The following is a 22,280-nucleotide window of genomic DNA, read 5'->3' as shown; positions in this document are numbered from 1 at the left end:
CCTCAGCAGGCTTTAAATGGCAGCTGAAATCTCCAAGACGTAATCGAAGAGCTCAGTCCCAATGGTGGTAATGGGTACATTTAGCATGCATGTCAGGGAGATAACTTATTTCTAAATGTTATTTCAACTTTCTAGATGTCAGGAACCCATGAAGGCATCGCAAGCCCTTTTCCATTAGTTTTAACACAGGGGTGTCAAGTGATCAATACAATAAATAAATCATATTTATGTTTCTCTTTGACATTTTTTATATTCTAGTATTGTGCAGACCATGAACATATTATTTAAATGCAAGCTGTTGACTCGCAAACAGGGACGTTCTTGAGAGAAGAACCGATCCATGAGGAGAGGGAATATGAAAATGGAGAGTACAATCCCAGTAGATTCCTTCATTTGAAGGATCATGAATGGTTCAATGGACGTTGACATATTTCTAATCAGATTTCAAAGAGATGCCTCACAAAGTGACCATTTTCTAAACAAGCATCAATCCCTTTTAAACGTGTTGAATATAGAGACATGTGCCGGGGTCCACTTTCACCTTGGAGCCCTATTTCTTACCATCAGTCAGTGGTCTGTGGAGAGAGAAAAGATTTTTAGATCGTTTTCCCTTTAATCTGTGACAGTGCAGCTGTTGCTCTTCAGGTGTGCACTGTGCAAGTGAAATTCCTTCCTCTGATAGTGTGCAGGACAATGCTTAGTTACCCTGAGGCCTTCAGGAGGGTGGGGTCAGAGGGTGAGGAGATGTTGTGGCCCCACAAAGTCTGATCACACACAGCTGAGGCATAATTGCCCCAGAATTTGTTTCCCTCCGGTATCAGACCTATATGTTTTTAGGTCTAGCTGAGGATTGCTTTAGGTGTTTGGAAATACCTCTTGTAAGCATACTACACACACATTGTATTGTAATTGCAGCTATAGAGCACTAACTACCATTAATGGCGATGCAGATATAGGTCTCGAAATGTACTTCAGTAGCCTCGAAAAAGTCTTGGATAAAGAAGAAACACATTTTGGCTGTGCTTGGATTAAACATCATATTGTTATGGCTGTGCTTGGACTGAACGAGACACTGTTAACAGCTATATTTCCTTTACGTAGAACGCATTGGGAATTGCTATGATATTGCCTGTACTTCTAGTTTTGATATATCTATTCTACTGCTAAACGCATGCAATAACCCTTTATGCCTGATAAAATAGGGTTTTCAATATAAAGTTTGACTACAGAAAGTTATGATTTTGTAATTTAGTTTTTGTGTTCCAGACTTGTATCTGACTTACCCAGACTAGGATTGTGGTCCCTACTTGGACAGGATGCAAACCTCTGCCAACTAGAAACCCAATTCTAACAAACGGATAATAAGACTAAGTGGACTAACCTTACTTTTTAATGCTTTCGTCTGGAGCAGATGTTTGATTGTTTAGTCTTTGTCTTTTCTTTCATCTACAGGTCTCGGAGGTTCAGGAAGTGCAACCCCTAAACCAGGCTCTGAGACGAGAATGCAAACAGGCAAAGGTAAGAAACATCAAGCTCTTCTTCTCTGATTTGCTCTCTCCATGGTAATGTGTAGCCAAGCAAGACCTCGTGGTTTGGGTGTGGTATAAATACCTGTTTCCATCAAAGATGGCCACCACAGTCATGTGACATCTCGAGCTTTCATGCCACTAACTTAGTTATTCAAGGTAACAGACAAGAACTCAACCCACGGGCAACTATTAAGGCCTGGGTTGCGTACAAGGAACATGGTTTTCAAGAATCAACTCTGGGGAATCAGAAGCCCTAATTCACTACTGGTGAGTTTTCAGGATAATTAGGTTTCGTTGAGAGAAGAGTAGACAGAAGTGGAGGTGCATTACGAAGGAGTCAGAAACACCAAACATCCAGGGGGAGGAGCTGTGTTATTGGAGTCTTGCGGTCGCTTACCAAACCTCAACGCCTCAATGCCCTCAGCTTTTGGCACTTATTACCTCATGCACCCGGAGGCCCAAAGCCATCCACCTGATGCTTCTCCCACCCGCAGACTATTGCATTGCCCTCGATTGATAGAAGAGAAGAATCTAAAGTTATTAGAAATGCACAGGCGGGCCTTGGCAGCTGGCTCCACAGGACTTTCACCTTTACCTACAACTACACCCCAAACGCCTCCTGAGCTGCTAGAGGAGTTAGGACCCCCCTGTACAGTGTGTGGAAGTTGAAGGGGGGGTCCAAGATGGCGGGGAAGGTGCTGTAGTGTGGAGCGGGCTGAGAGCTGGAGGTTTGCTCGGGGTTGAACTTAACTACAGCAAGTGTGAGCCCAGGACCCTGTGGGGGCAGTCAAGCTAGGGCTAGATGTGGCTTGTGGGGTATCCCAGCAAGTTCCTTCTCAACCCCACAAGCCCCGCAGTTCCTCCATTCATTGCTGACCATTTGGACCAGGAAACAAGATCCCTCAGCCTGCCTCTATTTTGACCACCCCCATCACCATCGCTTGAGGCACACAACCTCATCCTCCCTCTTTCCACCCTCTGTGGCAAGAGACGAGGAAGGTCTTACCTGCTTTTTCCCAGTGCTGACCAGGCTATGTCAGGGAGTGGGGAAGAGGCAAGGCATGGTAACCTGCGCCTTTGATTATCAGCTCAGTTGCTCAAGAACCCACTTGATAAGGCCGTTTCACTTAAGCCATAAGCACTGTTTAGACAATGCCCAGAAGGAAACAGCCACCTCACAAGAAAGACCGGGAAGGAGCACCGTTCTCTGTGTTGTTTTTGAAAGTTTAGAGGTACTTTTCAGCACTTAGCAACAGAGTAAGAGAAGAAAGGCAAAACTTTTTGGTTAGGTGTACATACACTGAACTTGTTTTGTATATTTTTCTCTTATGAAAAGTACAAAATGACAAAGTTGTAAGTAGTTGCAAGTACTTATCCCACCGCTGCACAACCAATGTAGGAGGCTGGCTTGGTTTGTAGTAAGTACCAAGGGGTACTTACACTCTGCACCAGGTCCAGGTATCCCTTATTAGTGTGGAAGAGGTGTTCTAGCAGCTTAGGCTGATAGAAAAGGGTAGCTTAGCAGAGCAGCTTAGGCTGAACTAGGAGACATGCAAAGCTCACACTATACTACTGGTTTCATATGCACAATATCATAAGAAAACACGATACACAGATATACTAAAAATAAAGGTACTTTATTTTTATGACAATATGCCAAAAGTATCTCAGTGAGTACCCTCAGTATGAGGATAGCAAATATACACAAGAATTATGTACACAATACCAAAAATATGCAGTAATAGCAATAGAAAGCAATGCAAGCAATGTACAGTCACAATAGTTTGCAATGAGAGCACATAGGTATAGGGGCAACACAAACCATATACTCCAAAAGTGGAATGCGAACTACGAATGGACCCCAAACCTATGTGAGCTTGTAGAGGGTCGCTGGGACTGTAAGAAAACAGTGAGGGTTAGAAAAATAGCCCACCCCAAGACCCTGAAAAGTAGGTGTAAAGTGCACCTAAGTTCCCCAGAGAGCACAGAAGTTGTGATAGGGGAATTCTGCAAGGAAGACCAACACCAGCAATGCAACAAAGGTGGATTTCCGGACGATAGTACCTGTGGAACAAGGGGACCAAGTCCAAGTATCGCGACAAAGTCGAGATTGGGCAGATGCCCAGGAAATGCCAGCTGAGGGTGCACAGAAGCTGCCACCGGATGGTAGAAGCTGTGGATTCTGCAAGAACGAAGAGGACTAGGAACTTCCCCTTTGGAGGATGGATGTCCCACATCCTTGCAGAGGTGTCCCCACGCAGAAAGACCGCAAACAAGCCTTGGTAGCTGCAAGGGTCGCGGTTAGGGTTTTTGGATGCTGCTGTGGCCCTGGAGGGACCAGGATGTCACCAATTGCGTGAGGAGACAGAGGGGGCACCCAGCAAGATAGGGAGCCCTCACAGAAGCAGGCAGCACCAGCAGAAGTGCCGGAACAGGCACTACGAAGAAGAGTGAACCGGAGCTCACCCGAAGTCACAAAAGGAGATCCCACGACGCCGGAGGACAACTCAGGAGGAGGTTGTGCACTGCAGGTTAGAGTGTCCGGGACCCAGGCTTGGCTGTGCACAAAGGAAATCCTGGAAGAGTGCACAGGAGCCGGAGCAGCTGCAAATCATGCGGTACCCAGCAATGCAGTCTAGCGTGGGGAGGCAAGGACTTACCTCCACCAAAATTGGACTTAAGAGTCACTGGACTGTGGGAGTCACTTGGACAGAGTTGCTGAGTTCCAGGGACCACGCTCGTTGTGATGAGAAGGGACCCAGAGGACCGGTGATGCAGTTCTTTTGGTGCCTGCGGTTGCAGGGGGAGGATTCCGTCGTCCCACAGGAGATTTCTACAGAGCTTCTAGTGCAGAGAGGAGGCAGACTACCCCCACAGCATGCACCACCAGGAAAACAGTCGAGAAGGCGGCAGGATCAGCGATACAAGGTTGCAGTAGTCATCTTTGCTACTTTGTTGCGGTTTTGCAGGCTTCCTGAGCAGTCAGCGGTCGATTCCATGGCAGAAGGTGAAGAGAGAGATGCAGATGAACTCTGATGAGCTCTTGCATTCGTTATCTAAAGAATTCCCCAAAGCAGAGACCCTAAATAGCCAGAAAAGGAGGTTTGGCTACCTAGGAAGGAGGATAGGCTAGCAACACAGGTAAGAGCCTATCAGGAGGAGTCTCTGACGTCACCTGCTGGCACTGGCCACTCAGAGCCGTCCAGTGTGCCAGCAGCACCTCTGTTTCCAAGATGGCAGAGGTCTGGAGCACACTGGAGGAGCTCTGGGCACCTCCCCTGGGAGGTGCAGGTCAGGGGAGTGGTCACTCCCCTTTACTTTGTCCAGTTTCGCACCAGAGCAGGGCTGGGGGATCCCTGAACCGGTGTAGACTGGCTTATGCAGAGATGGGCATTTCCAGAGGCTGGGGAGGCTACTCCTCCCCAGCCCTGACACCTTTTTCCAAAGGGAGAGGGTGTAACACCCTCTCTCTGAGGAAGTCCTTTGTTCTGCCTTCCTGGGCTAAGCCTGGCTGGACCCCAGGAGGGCAGAAACCTGTCTGAGGGGTTGGAAGCAGCAGCAGCTGCAGTGAAACCCCGGGAAAGGTAGTTTGGCAGTACCCGGGTCTGTGCTAGAGACTCGGGGGATCATGGAATTGTCTCCCCAATGCCAGAATGGCATTGGGGTGACAATTCCATGATCTTAGACATGTTACATGGCCATGTTCGGAGTTACCATTGTGACGCTATACATAGGTAGTGACCTGTGTATAGTGCACGCGTGTAATGGTGTCCCCGCACTCACAAAGTCCGGGGAATTTGCCCTGAACAATGTGGGGGCACCTTGGCTAGTGCCAGGGTGCCCACACACTAAGTAACTTAGCACCCAACCTTTACCAGATAAAGGTTAGACATATAGGTGACTTATAAGCTACTTAAGTGCAGTGGTAAATGGCTGTGAAATAACGTGGACGTTATTTCACTCAGGCTGCAATGGCAGGCCTGTGTAAGAATTGTCAGAGCACCCTATGGGTGGCAAAAGAAATGCTGCAGCCCATAGGGATCTCCTGGAACCCCAATACCCTGGGTACCTCAGTACCATGTACTAGGGAATTATAAGGGTGTTCCAGTATGCCAATGTGAATTGGTGAAATTGGTCACTAGCCTGTTAGTGACAATTTGGAAAGCAAAGAGAGAGCATAACCACTGAGGTTCTGGTTAGCAGAGCCTCAGTGAGACAGTTAGTCATCACACAGGGAACACATACAGGGCACACTTATGAGCACTGGGGCCCTGGCTGGCAGGGTCCCAGTGACACATACAACTAAAACAACATATATACAGTGAAATATGGGGGTAACATGCAGGCAAGATGGTACTTTCCTACACCTCTGCATCCCTCATATTTTCTATATCAGAGGTTCATGACCTGGGGATGAAAAGGAGGCGCTGTAACATAACCCCCATGGGCAACACATCTGTCTCAAACAGAACAATAGGGTAGTTCTTCCAAAAAACAATTGATACTCCATTACTGGGCACAGATGCCGCTACCACAGCCACACAGACCTTGATCAGCCTTCACACTAGACCTCGTACTACTCGCTACACTATTCAAGAGGTCCTGCCACTCACGGGACCAAAGGTCTGCAAGTCATATTCATGCTCGGAGCTGAGCCTAGAGGAGCCATACCCCTATTCGCCTCCAATAATAGGTGGAAATCAAAAGAGAGGAACTGCCCAAAAAAGTATCTACAACCTAGTGCTACCTCCTCTATTAGTCCTGTTTCTGGTGGTGCCCAGTAGCCTCAGCTAGCCTAAAAAACAGAAGATAGCAGCTCATGTCCATTCAGAGCGAGGTGGCTGCAAGAGCGGAAGAAGGAATGTGAGATTTTATTGTCTCCCACTATGACTACTCTAACACCAAAATTAAGGAAAGGAGAGAAAGCATAATGGACCAGGAATTGGGCATTTTATCGGAGCACTTCCTTTCCACAAATGAGGCACTAATTGACAAGACACTCGCTTGTACCCCAATACTGACAAGGGGACAAATGGGCAGAGCCACCGGTCTTGCCCAGGTCATCTCGCTGCCAGCCACCTGCTCCATGATGGTTTCCCTCAGCGCCTGAAGCAATCAAAAAACATGGAGTTCCTGATTGATCAGATAGAGTCTTTGGCAACTTACCTGGCCAGCTTGGGAACCAAAATAAATACTATGAAGGGTCGATTAAGCACCATAGAGGGGCAGTTAAGGGCATCGGGGGAGGAGAAATCATACCCCTGCTCCCCCATTTTAAATAAACTAAGCATCCTTCCAACAACGTCAGGCTCCTTAGTGGAAAACAGAATGACCAACTCACTGAGTTACAGAATAACCATTCAGAAAGTACCTTCAAACATGAAAGGAGCAGCCATCACACCAATCCATCCCATCCCACACTCCTGGTGGCCTACCACACAGGGATCAGCACCGACACCCACTGACCACGCACGTAACCTGAGGTTCATCCTGGACTCATCGCTATCAATGACCCAGGAAATCAAAACCATCTCTTCCTCCTGCTTCAACACCCTCCGCATGCTTCGGAAGATCTACAGATAGATCCCCACCAAAACCAGAAGGACGGTCACCCATGCCCTCATAAGCAGCAGGCTGGACTACGGCAATGCCCTCTACGCAGGAACCACGGCCAAGCTCTAGAAAAGACTGCAACCCAGGACCTGCTACAGTTCAGGAGACACCTCAAGACCTGGCTGTTCAAGCAGTAGCAGCACCCCCCCTGCGCCTTGAGACCCTCACAGGTGAGTAGTGTGCTTTACAAATGCTATGATTAAAGATTGATTGATAGTAACAACAAAAGTTCGAACGGAAACATCCCTTCTGGTAGGAGAGTCCAACAGTCCCTTAACAGCCTCTACTTATACCTACTCTGCGCAGCCCAACCCTGATCCATCTGGGACTGTTGAACACCAGGATGCTCTTACGACACAGGTCCCCTCCCCAGCAGGAGCAAAAAAGGAGAGCAAAAAAGAGGTTGACAACAGACAAAGAAACAATTATCACAATGAAGAACTCTGATCTTAGCGGCATTGTCCCCCCGCCTGCAGCTGCAAAACTTTAAAAATAAAGTGATAATAAACAATACTTATTTATCGTTTTGTTTTTAAAGGGGTGGGGCAGTTGGGGGATGACAGCCATAGACGGGGGAGTGGTGTGCACTTCCCTCAATGCGCATGTGTGCTTGGCTGGTCAAACACACATGCGCACTGAGCTCTCTCCAACCCAACACTGTGTTGCCGGGTTGGAGAGAGCAGGCACAGGTTCCCAGTCTGCCTAGGAGAGTAAAGCCAATGTGCTCAGGCCGATCTTGATGCTGCTTTCATGCGGCCAGCAGCATAGAAGCAGCATCAGGATTGGCCACAGGGCAGGCTGGGAGGCGTTGCCTGCCTGCAGTGCAGCAGAGTGTGTAAGAGTAGTGGTGCCGTAGGGTCAAGGTAATCTTTTTTTATTCGTTTTTATTGGGGATTTTTTGTCATCCCCCAGTCCTCCAAATCTCCCCGCCCCGCCGGCCACTTTGTCCCAACGCCAGCCTTCCACTGATTATGTGAACACAATATTTTTAGAGGGGTACATTCTTGGTTGCTGCTGAGGGCGGAGGATGGTTGCCACCTGTGGTGTCCCTCAGTATACATGCATTTGTATGAGTTGTGGCCTGTGGTAGAAGCACAAATGTGTATTTCGGTGTTAAAAGTTCAATCCCCTCTGTCTCAATTTTTTTTTTTTTCTGTTAGAACAGCATACCTGTGGCCCTCACTCTCCCAGGCTGTGTTCTTAGACAGCCAGCCAAGCACACATGCGCATTGAGAGGAGTGCACACCACTCCCCTATGACTGTCATCCCTCCCATGGCCACGCCTCTTTAAAAATAAAATGGTAATAAGCATTGTCTATTATCATTTTATTTTTACAGTTTTGCAGCTGCCGCTGATAGTAGTGGCAACGCTCCTCCGCCCTAGCGGAGGGGCCGCCGCTGGTGTCTCCCCTAGGGAAGGCTCAGTGCTCACAAACAAAACCCCACAGAAAAGTCTGTTGCAACGGTCAAGCTTACACGATTTCTAAATAAAAAACAATATGAAAGCAAAAGAACACCCTGGATCTATAGGAATGAGTAAAAATCTTCCAAATGCTTAAGCAAAAATAAATCAGACTCGCTTCAAAACATCAAAAAAAAGCAAAACTCTATGAAGAAATGGAGGTTCGAAGGGGGCATGGATAAGGTAGGTGAAGGAGCTGTATACAGATCAGACCCAGAGTCCTGTCACATAGTGCTGTTGACAGTAGCAGAACTATATCAAAGCTCAAACTTGGTACTAACATCTGCCAACAAGGTCAGGAAAATGATTAGGCTCATGAAAAACAGATGCAGTGCTGGGCCCAAATGTCCTTCCAGCCAGTATATTCAAATCTTCACCTGAAGCGTGGCCCAGGCTGCTGACCCACCTTTTGAACCACATCTTCCATACAGGGATTTTACCGGATGCTTTGGGAGGGTGGTCTACTCTGCACCCGATATGTAAGAAAATTGACAGACCAAAGCTTCAAATTATAATCTAATTGCACTCCTGGACTTTCAGGCGAAAGCCTTAGCTCAAGCCTTACTCAAACGATTGGAGATCATGCTGTTCTACCCTTCTTTCAGACAGGTTTTCATGCAGCCGCGTCTATAGTAGATAACATTACAGCGCTATGGTTTTTGAGCCATCAAGGTGCACAAAAATCAGCTACCAGTCTTCTGCTGTTAGGTTACAGTGCAGGTTTTGATAGGGTGGACCTGGCAACCCTACTAAAGAAACTCGATGCTAAGGGTGCCCCCCAAAACTGTTAATGGCAAAAATGTCATTGTACACTGGGACTTGGTTCCATGTGAAAACCGGGGTTTGCACTGTTAAACCCAAAATTAACACCACTCGTGACCTAAAGCAAAGTTACATTCTTGCTTCACGCTTATTCCATCTGTATGCTGCTGATTTGGAGAAAAATATGGAGAGCAGCTGTCTAGTATTCCCCAAACTAGGGCCAGCCAAACTCCATATTATCCAATAAGCAGATGATATGGTGATAATGGACCACACCAAAGCAGGTATCCAACAGGCACTGAACACTGTGGCCCATATTTATACTTTTTGACGCAAAACTGCGCTAACGCAGTTTTGCGTCAAAAAAATTCGCGCCGGCTAATGCCATTCTGAAGCGCCATGCGGGCGCCGTATTTATTGAATGACGTTAGCTGGCGTTAGCCGCCGGCGCCGTCTGGTGTGCGTTAAAAAAAACGACGTACACCAGGCAGCGCCGGCGTAGGGGGATATGGGGCTTGGGCATCAAGAAATGGGGCAAGTCAGGTTGAGGCAATTTTTTCGCCTCAACCCGATTTGCGCCATTTTTTTTCACTCCCAACCCCCATAGAAATTACTCCTGTCTTAGCAAAGACAGGAGTCATGCCCCCTTGCCCAATGGCCATGCCCAGGGGACTTCTGTCCCCTGGGCATGGTCATTGGGCATAGTGGCATGTAGGGGGGCACAAATCAGGCCCCCCTATGCCACAAACATTTTTTTAAAAAACACTTACCTGAACTTACCTTAATGTCCCTGGGATGGGTCCCTCCAGCCTTGGGTGTCCTCCTGGGGTGGGCAAGGGTGACGGGGGGGTCCCTGGGGGCATGGGAGGGCACCTCTGGGCTCCTTCAGAGCCCACAGGTCCCTTAACGCCTGCCTTTTGCAGGTGCTAAAAAACGGCGCAAAAGCGGCCGTACGTCATTTTTTTTGACCCGCCTACTCCCGGGCGTGAATTTTGCCCAGGAGTATAAATCCGACGCACATGCCTCGGAGTCGATTTTTTAGACGGGAACGCCTACCTTGCATATAATTAACGCAAAGTAGGTGTCCACGCTAAAAAATGACGCTAACTCCATGGACTTTGGGGCTAGACGCGTCTAACGCCAAAGTATAAATATGGAGTTAGTTTTGCGTCGGAATTGCGTAAAAAAAAACGACGCAATTCCGGCGCAAACGGAGTATAAATATGCCCCTGTGTATGCCTAAAATGTTGAAAACAACCTCAGGATAACTAAGGATAAGTCAAAGGTTCTTATCTTTGGAAGACACAGAAACAAGAAACACCTTATCTGGCACCTGGGTAGTATGGCGGTCAACAATGCCAGAAAATACAATTACCTGGGAGTCTGGTTCACAGAAAATACTAAACACACCACACACGTGCCTCCCAGCCCTGCAGGGTGGGCATCACAACCACTCAGGCACCCTGACTTCTGCTATGGAGCGCATTCACTGTGCTGCTTACAGGAACATATTCCAGCTGCCATGCTGCTACATTCGGCAGTCACGGATAAGACTGGAATTTGGCTTGGTGAAACAATCTCTAGACTGCAAAGCTACCCTACTGAAATAGTATATCAGGATCATTAAGGCGCCTGACAACTTGCTAACAACACACCTGAAAGCATTTATTCAACTCTGGTTAGTCCATGGCAGCGCGCCATTGCCTCTCCGCATAGAGGAAACAGCTCTAAAGAACATGGACGTACCCTATACAGTGTGGAAAACGCAATAAACAGGCAATTGAGGGAAATCTCAAGGGACCAGGACTAAAGGTCATTAAACTACATGGCCATCTTACTCCCTCTGAACAGTTCCTACCTGGCGGAGAAGCCGCAACAATACCTTTTGGAATCTCTAACAGACCGGCCTGCAGGTGGCTCCTGTACATGCGGCTTCTGGGACTTCAAGTGAAAGAATTTAACCCTGTTTGGGCGGTGAAGGAGGAGCTGCCATAGACACAAATCGTGGCTGCACCTTCTGTGCTGTTGCTCCAAATTAGACTCAATAAGGCAACTGTTGAAGCTGATCTTCCTGGCCCAGGGGCCCACACGTGCCCTGAAGCCTCGATGCCCTTCAGTACTCAGTCTGTCTCATGGGTCCCATCGAGATGCGAGAAATTTGTTGATGAACTCAGGCCCCTGCTTCACCCAGAAATCATTGTCTTATCCAGTCAAAAATGTGTTCAAAAGCAGATAACGCGTTACTTCAGTTGTACAGAACTGATCAGCTGCACCTGAGTGGTCATGGCAAAACAAGTTGGGGAGAGCTCTGCCCATGGAGATGCCCAACCAAGGCTAAAGGGGGTAATATGAAACCCGACCCGTTGGGGGTTGGACACTTAAGTACAAAAAGTGCAAATAGTTGCATAAAAGGGATTATCTACTTTTATAGTACAACTTGGCATGGCTGCTAGAAGTGGTATGAACGGATAGGATAATATCACCTCTATCCCCCCTGGGTTAAGGCTAAAGGGCGGCCGAAAAATAGTTTTATCCTAGTCAGTCAGCGCGCTTAGATATGCTCAGCTTGTTGTGACGTTGCATCAAACTTTTATTGTGTTATGTTAGAAAGCAATTTTTAGTCCAAGCAAAACAGCACGTGTAGTCCCGTTTAGCAAGGCTCTGCAATTTAATATGGAACTTTTGACCATACCTGCAGTTAGCTCCCTTCAAAGGAAATTAGTTTGTCCATAGCTAGGCTCCGAATTAATACTGTTGCACTTTAATATAGAGCGGGCCACAAGGCGCTGATCTAATTCAATCAGGCTTTTCTTTTATTTCACTTCACTCCTCAGCAATCTTCTCCCCTTAGTAAGGTACTTTGATAATGCACTACATTAGCTCCAGTAGAGGAAAACCAATTCGTATTGAGAAAATCTCCTGAAATGGGTTCATAGTTTATTGTCTTAAGCATGGTTTTGTAATGCCCTCAATTAATACGGGGCTTTTGATAGTATGTGTAATTAGCTCCTTGCAAAGGAAATTAACCTTTTTAGCTAGGTTCCACACTAACACTCTTGCAACAGAGAGGGATATGTGGTTAGATTATATCAGGTTAGGCTCTCATTGTTTATACTTCAGCAAACTGGAATATAGCAGCAGTCATGTATATCAAAACATACACACAGTGCCTTTGGAGGCAATCTTGTATTTTGTTGTCACTCTAAGCAGTTTTATTGTTATTAATGTATTCTACTGCATTTGTGTGCATGTTGTTATAATTTTTATTAACTAAATAATAAACGAAAATGAAATAAATCAGGACTGATAAAAAATTGGATTGGAGCAATGGGGGCTGAGCAATGGGGACTGATGTATAATTTTAAAGGGGCCCATATCCTTGCGCCCAAAGGGCACATGGGGACTGAATTGAATTAGTGCCAGGTTTCCTAACTCTTGTGGCACACACCAAGGAACCTCTGCCTCTGTGAATGATTAGAAAACACTCCCTTATTATTGTTCACACCGGACATGTCTGGCTGTGAACAATACATTAAAAGTAGGACATCATAAAATAAAAACCCATAACAGTCACCTATTGACTTCTGACCATTAACCAATGTGACTACATCGTGATTATCAACAACAAACGTCACTCTGCCGTTCACTAATGCTTTGTACCAAACAGCATCACCACCGCTAATGGAAAATGCCTTGTCTCATCCAATAATTAGGCCAACTATCCTTACACTGCCTCCAATCCCAGAAGTGATAACCATCCCACATCTTCAGCATCCGAATATATGTTTGCACTTGTGTTATAAAGGTAACCAGTCTTCACTTCTTTAGAGGTACCTTTATTTAACGATAGACAAGTTCTGTACAAAGCGGCCCAATCACACGACAGTCTGCCCTCACCGGCCCGGTGCCTCTCTCCAACTGCCGTTGTTCCACCTCCACCCCATGATTCCAGAACTACACATTCAAGAATACAACACATCCTCCCCTTTACAACAACATTGAAAGAATATAATTAAACATTTTAGATAACCTATGAGGAAAGAAAACTGAAAGAAAATTTAAAAAACAGCTATTGGAAAAAACAATTACACACAATCTTCAAGATAGGCCGGGCTCTGTGTCTTCCTGGTAGACTTCCTCAGCAACGTTTTATTCATTACCTCTCTGTCTCTGGAGTTGTCTCCAACTTTGGTCAAGTTTCCAATTAACTCACTGTCTCTAAAATTGTCTGCGGCTTTGGTAGACTTTTCACAGTCATCTTGATGTTCCTGTACAACTCCACCTTTATATAGAACAACTCTATTTTGATTCCATTCCCGATGATCACAGGTTTTGACAGCATTGGTGATTATCTTGATGACTCTCAAAGGTTTGGACAATTTACAACCAGCAATAAACATACCAGGGCGTTTTATCATGACCAAATCTCCAACTTTTACTTTAGTCACCTTGACTGCATGATTGCGATCAAAACAGGTTTTGCTTTTCTTCAACTTGGATAGCTCTCTCCCCTTTACATAACTTTCTTTATTAACACGAACCGCATTATCCCAAAAATTTGTTTACCCAACCTGGTTCTAGTATAGTGTTGGGACATCTCCCGCGGAACAAAACAAACGGAGATACTCCTGTAGTCGTGTGTGGCATCAATCTTTATATTTCAACTCTCTTAACTACTTCCTCTTTCCAGTTCTTGTTGTCATTCTTGGCTAATGCTATGGTTTCTTTCAAATTCCCATTGATCCTCCCAACCATACCATTGGCTTCTGGATGGTATAAGGCCCATTTTTTGTGCTTAATCCCAAACATCTGTGGAAGTCTTCCATCTCTCTGGAAACCAATTGAACGCCTTTGTGTGTAAGAAGAGTTTCAGGTAAGCCCTCCCTTAAAATTAGATCTTTGAGAAAGCTTATCACGCACACAGTCTCAATACCTTTAGAGAAGTGAATTTCTGGCCAGCGAGAAAACATGTCAATAACCACAATGATATACATTTGCTGACCACCCCCATGTACAGGACCAAGTATATCTAAAGCAATGCCCTTACACAGCTTTTCAGGCCGATTTCTCAACACCATGGGTTGGACTCTTGGTTTCATACTCTTTTCACTCACTGAACACTGTACACACTCTCTCACCATCCGTTCAACTTGGATGTCTAAGCCAGGCCCCCAGTAACTAGACCTCAAACTTTCTTTAGTCTTTGAAAACCCAGAGTGTCCCTCATGAGCTAAATCTAATAGCTCTTTTCTCAATTTGGTTGGGGGTACAAGTCTAGTACCCCATAGCAGTAACCCATCTCTGGTTGCTAACTGGTCTTTTATGAGCCAATAATCCTTGCACGTGTCTCCACTTTGCTGTTTGTGTTTCCACCCAACTATGATGAGGTTAATTAATTTTTGTAGGGTAGAATCCTCTTCTAATTCATTGGGCCATCTCTCTTCCGAAATCGCCGCCTGATTGATCTCACACACAAAATCTAGTCCCTCCTCGCAAACTCCATCCTTAAGTGAATCTGAGGTGTCTTCAGAAACTAATCTGGATCAGGTGTCTGCTATAACATTCTCAACACCAGGAATGTATTTCACCTCAAAGTTGAATTCTTGGAGATCAATCACCCACCTGGATATTCTAGAGGAAATGGAATCTACCCCTTTCTTATTGAAGACTTCACACAAAGGTTTATGGTCTGTCCTGACAACGAATGTGGATCCCCACAACACGTTTCTCAGTTTTTTTATGGCACAGTGGACTGCAAGCGCTTCCCTCTCTATCACCGAATACTTGCTTTCAGCACCTTTTAGACTCCTCAATAAAAAAATAATAGTATTCTGGGGATAACATCCTCCCTGTTGAAATACTGCTCCCAACCCCTTTAGACTGGCATCAGTTGTGATAATGGAACTTTTGTTACGATCAAAGTTTCGGAGACAAGGAGCCAAAGATAATTTCTCTTTGATCAAGTTAAATTCCTTTTCACACACTTCACTCCATTCAAAATCAACTCCTTTTCTTAGAAGGCCTCTCCTATTATAGGTGATTTCGGCAAATAATAAATTTATGGTAGTATTCAAGCATTCCTAAAAACCTCAAAAGCTCTTCTTTTGTGGAGGGGGATACCATTGCCTGAATCGTGTTAACAAGATCAGCTTTTGGGGCAACCCCTTCACCTGTCATGGTGTGTCCTAAGTATTCAATTGTGTTGGTACCAAATTTACATTTTTCCAATTTGTCTGTCAAATTGTGATTATCTATTCTTCTTAAGACTTGTTTGACCCTATAGTCATGTTCAGCATGGTCTTTCCCATAAACAAAAACATCATCCTGATAAACACAAACCCCTTCTAAACCTCTCAGGATTTTCTCTATAAACCTCTGGAATACGGACGCCGCCGAGATCAGACCAAAAGGAAGTCTGATATATCTAAAAGTGCCATAGGGTGTTATGAAGGCTGTGAGATCCATGGAAGCTTCAGTGAGTTGGATTTGATGATAGGCTGAGGCCAGATCAATAGTGCTAAACACCTTGGCATCCCCTTTCATCATTAACAATTGACCAATATTTGGTAAGGGATACCTGTCTAAAATCACACGTTTGTTTAACTGTCTGAGGTCAACATATAGCCTGATAGACCCATTGGATTTCCTAACCATAACTACTGGGGACAACCAAGAAGTGCCTTCAACCTCCTCAATGATGCCTTGTGACTTTAGTTTACTTAATTCATTTAGCATCTCTTCTCTTGCATTGACTGGAACATCCCTAACTTTGCTGCAGAAGGGAATGGAATCAAGAGCAAGTTTAATGTCATGGCGATAATCTCTTAAGCAACCCAACTCACTTCTGAACACACTCGGGAATTCTTGAAACAAGGTTTGATGAAGCACCGAATCAGAGTTCTGATGTGACACAGATTCAACATGGTAGATGTCTCTCAATATGATGGGATCAGCACTATTGGGATCCAACATGACTCCAAGGTCTTTCTGGTGCCACCAGCTAATGATACTGTCACCCTTTTGAGAGACGTAAACCTTGTCTGACGTAAAACGGCCTTTGGATTCAATTAGACCTATGAAGTAGCCAAGTAGTGGGATCACTTCGCCCCCATAGGCACATGATTTGATATCAGGTTTAAGAAGGGTGACCTTCCCTTTCAGACAGTGAGAGAAAAAATCACAGCAGACAATGGTGATCTTGGACCCAGAATCAAACAGAACTTGTGTCTGCATTCCTTCCACTGCAATAAAATCAAGGGGACCTCTATTCTTTCCTACCTGAAGGACAATTTGTCCACAATCAAAGTCTCTAGAATCTAGGTTTTCATCAATACCAGTGTGAACCTCACAAACATTTGATTTGGATTTACGTAACCTGCAGACAGAAAAGAAATGTCCTTGCTTTTTACAAAATGAACATATCGATTTGAGAGCTGGACATTTCTTATCGTTAGCAAAGTGACCCTGTTTGTCACATCGAAAACACCGTTTGTCTCTCATTGTAGAGGAAAATTCTAACACTTTATTTTGTGTATTGATGTTTTTCTTACTATTCTCAGTTACAGTACAAACCACTCCAGAGGGTTCTACACTAGAGGAAACTTTCTTAATCACATCCACGCACTTTAAAGAGTGTTCAATCCGTTTTGCAACTGTCAGGACATCATCCAAGGAGGGTTCATCCTTAAGCCACAGTTCTTCCCGAACCTTTTCAATATTACAACCCAACATGAATTGGTCCCTTATTCTCTTGTCTGTGAGTGAGCCAAATTTACATGAGGAAGAGAGACGTCTGAGATCTGTAACATAGTTTTCAACAGATTCACCCTGCCTTTGTAGTCTTTTCCCAAAATAATAGCGTCCTAATATAGTGCTGACTTTAGGAAGATAGTGGAAGTCCAATTTCTGTATGCAAATTTCAAATTCATTAAGATTCATTGCTTCACTGTCTGGAATATCTAGAAGATGATCAAATATTTCTTGACCTTCAGATCCTAAACAATGAAGTAGTAAAACAGTGGGTCGTTCAGCACTTAGGGGGTCATTCCGACCCTGTCGGTCATGGACCGCCAGGGCCGGGGTTGGAGGATGCACCGCCAACAGGCTGGCGGTGCATCAAGGGCAATTCTGACCGCGGCAGTAAAGCCGTGGTCAGAAAAGGGAAGCCGGCGGTTTCCCAACGGTTTCCCGCTGCCCCTGTGAATCCTCCACTGCGGCGCTGCAAGCAGCGCCGCCATGGGGTTTCCGACCCCCTTCCCGCCAGCCTGGTTCTGGCGGTTTTCACCGCCAGAACCAGGCTGGCGGGAACGGGTGTCGTGGGGCCCCTGGGGGCCCCTGCAGTGCCCATGCCACTGGCATGGGCACTGCAGGGGCCCCCTAACAGGGCCCCACATTGATTTTCAGTGTCTGCTTGGCAGACACTGAAAATCGCGACGGGTGCAACTGCACCCGTCGCACACCAGCAACTCCGCCGGCTCCATTCGGAGCCGGCATCCTCGTTGCTGGTGCTTTCCCGCTGGGCGGGCGGGCGGCCTTTTGGCGGTCACCCGCCAGCCCAGCGGGAAAGCCAGAATGACCGCCGCTGTCTTTTGACCGCGGTGCGGTCTTCTGGCGGGGGAACTTTGGCGGGCGGCCTCCGCCGCCCGCCGAAGTTGGAATGACCCCCTTAGTGATGTACCGCAAACCTTGCATACTTCTCAAAAACCCTCTTCCATTTTGACCATTTAATGGGAGGTTCTCCCGGAGAAGATAGAAAAAATGGAGGTGCTGTTACATTTTGCATTTTGACCACTCCGTAACACAGACTCACTCAAACACAAATATAACTTATATACTCAAAATTGAAATCGAACAAAGTGCATAACAGTTCAAATATGTGGTGAACATCCAAGAAAATAGACAATAAAGTTTGGGCACTTTCTTCCGTAGAGCTGTGTGTATCAGCGTAGGTTTATCTGAAAAGATACACGTGAAATTCAGTAAGAATGAATGAGACAGAAGTATGTTCCTCCTTTGGAAAATAGACGTTGCAGAGTTACAAGGCAACTTCTGTAGTAAGACATGCGTCAGCAGGCAAGCATATCCTTATAGTTTGTAAACAATTTAAAAAAAACGTAAAGCTTGATCTCCGTTGCTGAGTAAATTTAGGAGCACCACAGAGCGAAAGATTTCTGTGCGTTGCGATTGCAAGTGTGGCGCCGTTATCATGTAAACATGGCAACAACTCCAGCTGGGATGTCGTCAATTCCAAGCTTCCTCCGCTCACTCAGTCCGTAATCTGTGTTGCCATGCCAACAACACGCTTCCTACAGGCACAGTGCGTGTTCTTTGCCATGCAACAACGCAACAGGGTGGGGCACACGCTGCCGTATGCGCAAGATGCTCACTGTTGCTATGAAACAAAGCAACGATGTAGAGCGCGCGCTGGCGCGTGCGCTAAACTCACTCTCTCGTGCACCCCTTCAAAAACAACTAGGTGGTGTGCGAGCTACGCGAGCCAGGGCAAAACAACCCCTAAAATCCCCCCCAAAAAAATCCCTTGACGTCTCACCACTGAAGAAACTCAAAAGAAGAGCGTTTCGCCACACCGCTGGACGACCAGGAAGCAAAGTTGGCATCAGCAAAGTACGGAAGTTGAATGTGTTGGGCCAGAGAACTGTCTCATCCCACCTTCGTCGCCAGTGTTATAAAGGTAACCAGTCTTCACTTCTTTAGAGGTTGCATTATTTAACAATAGACAAGTTCTGTACAAAGCGGCCCAATCACACGACAGTCTGCCCTCACTGGCCCGGTGCCTCTCTCCAACTGCCGTTGTTCCACCTCCACCCCAGGATTCCAGAACTACACATTCCAGAATACAACAACTTGCCAATACATTTCTCCAACCAATGACATCATAACAAGATTGAAGTGGTTCAGAAAAGATATCCATATCCTCAAATCTGTTCTCAGTCCCACACTAAATGCGTCTGTGGTATAATACTGAGATAAAAATGTTGTCCTACAAAAACATCTCATCAAAAATATTGAGAAACAAATATCCACTTTACATACTTAGTACGTGAAGTACAAGGATATCGACTACAAGAATGTTGTTAGTAGAAGCATGGAAAATAAATAGGTAAGTATATTTATTTAAACATATTTAACTTTAAAACACCTTAGAAAAAAAAAATTAAATGTAATACTAAATTATGTTTAAAAATATATCACAATAAAAAGGTAAGCATAAACATAATTTAAAAAATAATAAAAATGTACATATTCAACTAAAATGTGAGAAATAAATATACTATGATTAAAAGATACATATTGTAAATGTAACAATTAAATTATACTAATATAAAAAATAAAGGTCAGTGTATATGTATCAAAAATAAAATGCTAAAATATAATAACTAAATCTTAAAACATGTATATAAAAACACTTTACTGAATGTAGCATTTCTTAAAAATTATAACATAGCTCGGTGAACATAAAAAGCTACCTTAAATTGAAATAAAAATATATCTAAATGCAAAAACAAACATTTCCTAAATTATTCGAAAAGTAAGCTAGTTAACAAAAAAAAACACATAGTAGTATAAACCAAATCCTAAAATCATATGTGAAAGTACAAACTGTAAAAAAGTTTTAAAAATTGGTTTAACTATGATTTAATGTACAATTAAAATAAACAAACAGGCCATTATAACTCTACACAAAAAAGGTTTAAAACAACGTAAATCAAAGAAAATAACATTTACTACCCGTGGCACCCTAAGACCTTGCAGTAATGTGCAGTTCTCTTAAGAAGTTGTTATGAGTGTGTGAAGCGAGCTCACTCATCAAAAGTAAGTGCATTCCAGTTGCTATGTTTCCTTTTAAGTTCCTGCTTCATAGTCCGCACTGCTGTCCTGCATCGGTTGCTTAGTCTTCGTTGTGCGTCTGATGCATGATGACAGGCTGTGTGTGGGCTTCTTATTTCTTGTCAAGGTAATCGGTGTCATTTTACTTGTCGATGCCGTTACCCAGTGAGTGCTTCTCTTGTACCTCTTGGAACTCACACAGCCCAAGGCTACCTTTGGGCTATTTCAAGTGCAGCCCCCCCACTTCCTAGTTTTGGCCTAGTGTGCTCTGCTTATTCCTCAACACAGGTGAGACAGAGACAGCCCACTCATGCATCTGCTCAATATCATTTATTCAGTTTACCTGCCTGTCCTACAAGTAAATACTTATCTGCACACGCATATGTCCTCCTGGAACTAACCTTACTTTTCTGATCTGTTGCTGTTTTTTTAATTATCAATGTTGTGGGAACACACTCATATCTGAATGCCAGTGCTAGATTGCTGTGGATATTTCAAGTTTACAGCAACGTTTCTTTTTAAATTTAGAGCTTTTGTTTGAATTGGCTCAAGTGAACTTGGAATTATTGTTTGACCTCTCAGAACTGTGTCCTTACCTGTAGCAAATCTTCATTAGATGGTGGCACTTTAAACAATTGTTTTCAATGCCTTCTAACAATTTAGCTCAGATCTCACATTTATTCAACTTCCTGGCAACCCTTTGACTAAGTGGAATGCTTGTTTAAGATCTTCCATGAACTATTTAATCAGAGTTGACGCAGATAGCTTTGAACCTCAAAGAAAGGCTGCTGTTTTGTGTAGTCATATGGGAAGTGAAGACCAGCAAGTGTTTGATAATTTGCCTCCAGCTGCTGCCACATCTGGGCAATCCGAAGATTCCAATGAGTATTCAGAAGTGATTACAAGACTTTGGGGCCTGGTTACGACCATGGCAGAGGGGATTACTCCGTCACAAACATGACGGATATCTTGTCTGCCATTTTGCAAGTTTCATAGAATATAATGGAACTTGTAATATGGCGGGCGGGATACCCATCATGTTTGTGGTGGAGTACTCCCCTCCGCCAATGTGGTAATCAGGCCCTTAGAGTCAAATTTACAAAAAACAACCTAGTGTTCAATTGGAGAAATACATTTTTTTCAAGAAGAAAAAAACAACTGATGAAACTCTTGAAAAATTCATATCAGCATTAACCCCTTCGCTGCCAGGCCTTTTCCCCTTAGGTGCCAGGCCTTTTTTTGGCTATTTGAGGCAGTTTGCGCTTAGGCCCTCATAACTATTTGTCCACATATGCTACCCACTCCAAATTTGCATCCTTTTTTTCCAACATCCTAGGGATTCTAGAGGTACTCAGCGTTTGTGGGTTCCCCTGGAGAAGACCAAGAAATTAGCCAAAATACAGCTAAAATTTCTTTTTTTTAAAAAAACAAATGGGAAAAAAGGGCTGCAGAAGAAAGCACGTGGCTTTTTCCCTGAAAATGACATCAATAAAGGGTTTGCGGTGCTAAAATCACCATCTTCCTCGCTCTCAGGAACAGGCAGAGTTTAATCAGAAAACCATTTTTCAACACAAGTTTGGCTTACTGGGACATACCCCATTTTTACCATGTTTTGTGCTTTCAGCCTCCTTCCAGTCAGTGACAGAAATACTTGTGTAACCAATGCTGGATCTCGGACAGCTAAACATTTCTAAAAAGTAGACACAATTCTGAATTCAGCAAGGGGTCATTTGTGTAGATCCTTCAAGGTTTTCCCACAGAAATTAACAGCTAAAATAACAAAATATATTGAAATTGAGGAAAAAAGAGCCATTTCCGGCCACGTTTTCTTCTATAACTTTGTCCAGTTATGGCAGATTCTTTAAAGCAATTTACTGTTACGTCTTCTGGACTCTTCTGGTTGTGGGGCTTTATAGGGCTTGTCGGTTCATCAAGAAACCTAGGTACCCAGAGCCAATAAATGAGTTGCACCTTGCAAAGGGTTCTCATTGTATACCGGGTATTCAGCAATTCATTTTGTGAATTATAAAGAGTGAAAAATAGGTATCAAAGAAACCTTTGTATTT

The 22,280-nt window shown here is 44.6% G+C and overlaps 1 protein-coding gene across 1 annotated transcript in view; it reads left to right on the top strand.

Annotated features, from left to right (window-relative positions):
* LOC138255715 (uncharacterized) overlaps nt 1-22,280 on the top strand; it is a 359,027-nt gene that overhangs the window by 272,531 nt on the left and 64,216 nt on the right. The window contains exon 11 of the mRNA XM_069205843.1: nt 1,453-1,518. Within this exon, the coding sequence (XP_069061944.1) occupies nt 1,453-1,518 (66 nt within the window). The remainder of the gene's footprint in view (nt 1-1,452; nt 1,519-22,280) is intronic.

The sequence above is a fragment of the Pleurodeles waltl genome, chromosome 1_1, assembly GCF_031143425.1.
Source record: "Pleurodeles waltl isolate 20211129_DDA chromosome 1_1, aPleWal1.hap1.20221129, whole genome shotgun sequence".
Classification (NCBI taxonomy): domain Eukaryota; kingdom Metazoa; phylum Chordata; class Amphibia; order Caudata; family Salamandridae; genus Pleurodeles; species Pleurodeles waltl.
This window is presented reverse-complemented; position numbering and strand designations above follow the sequence as displayed.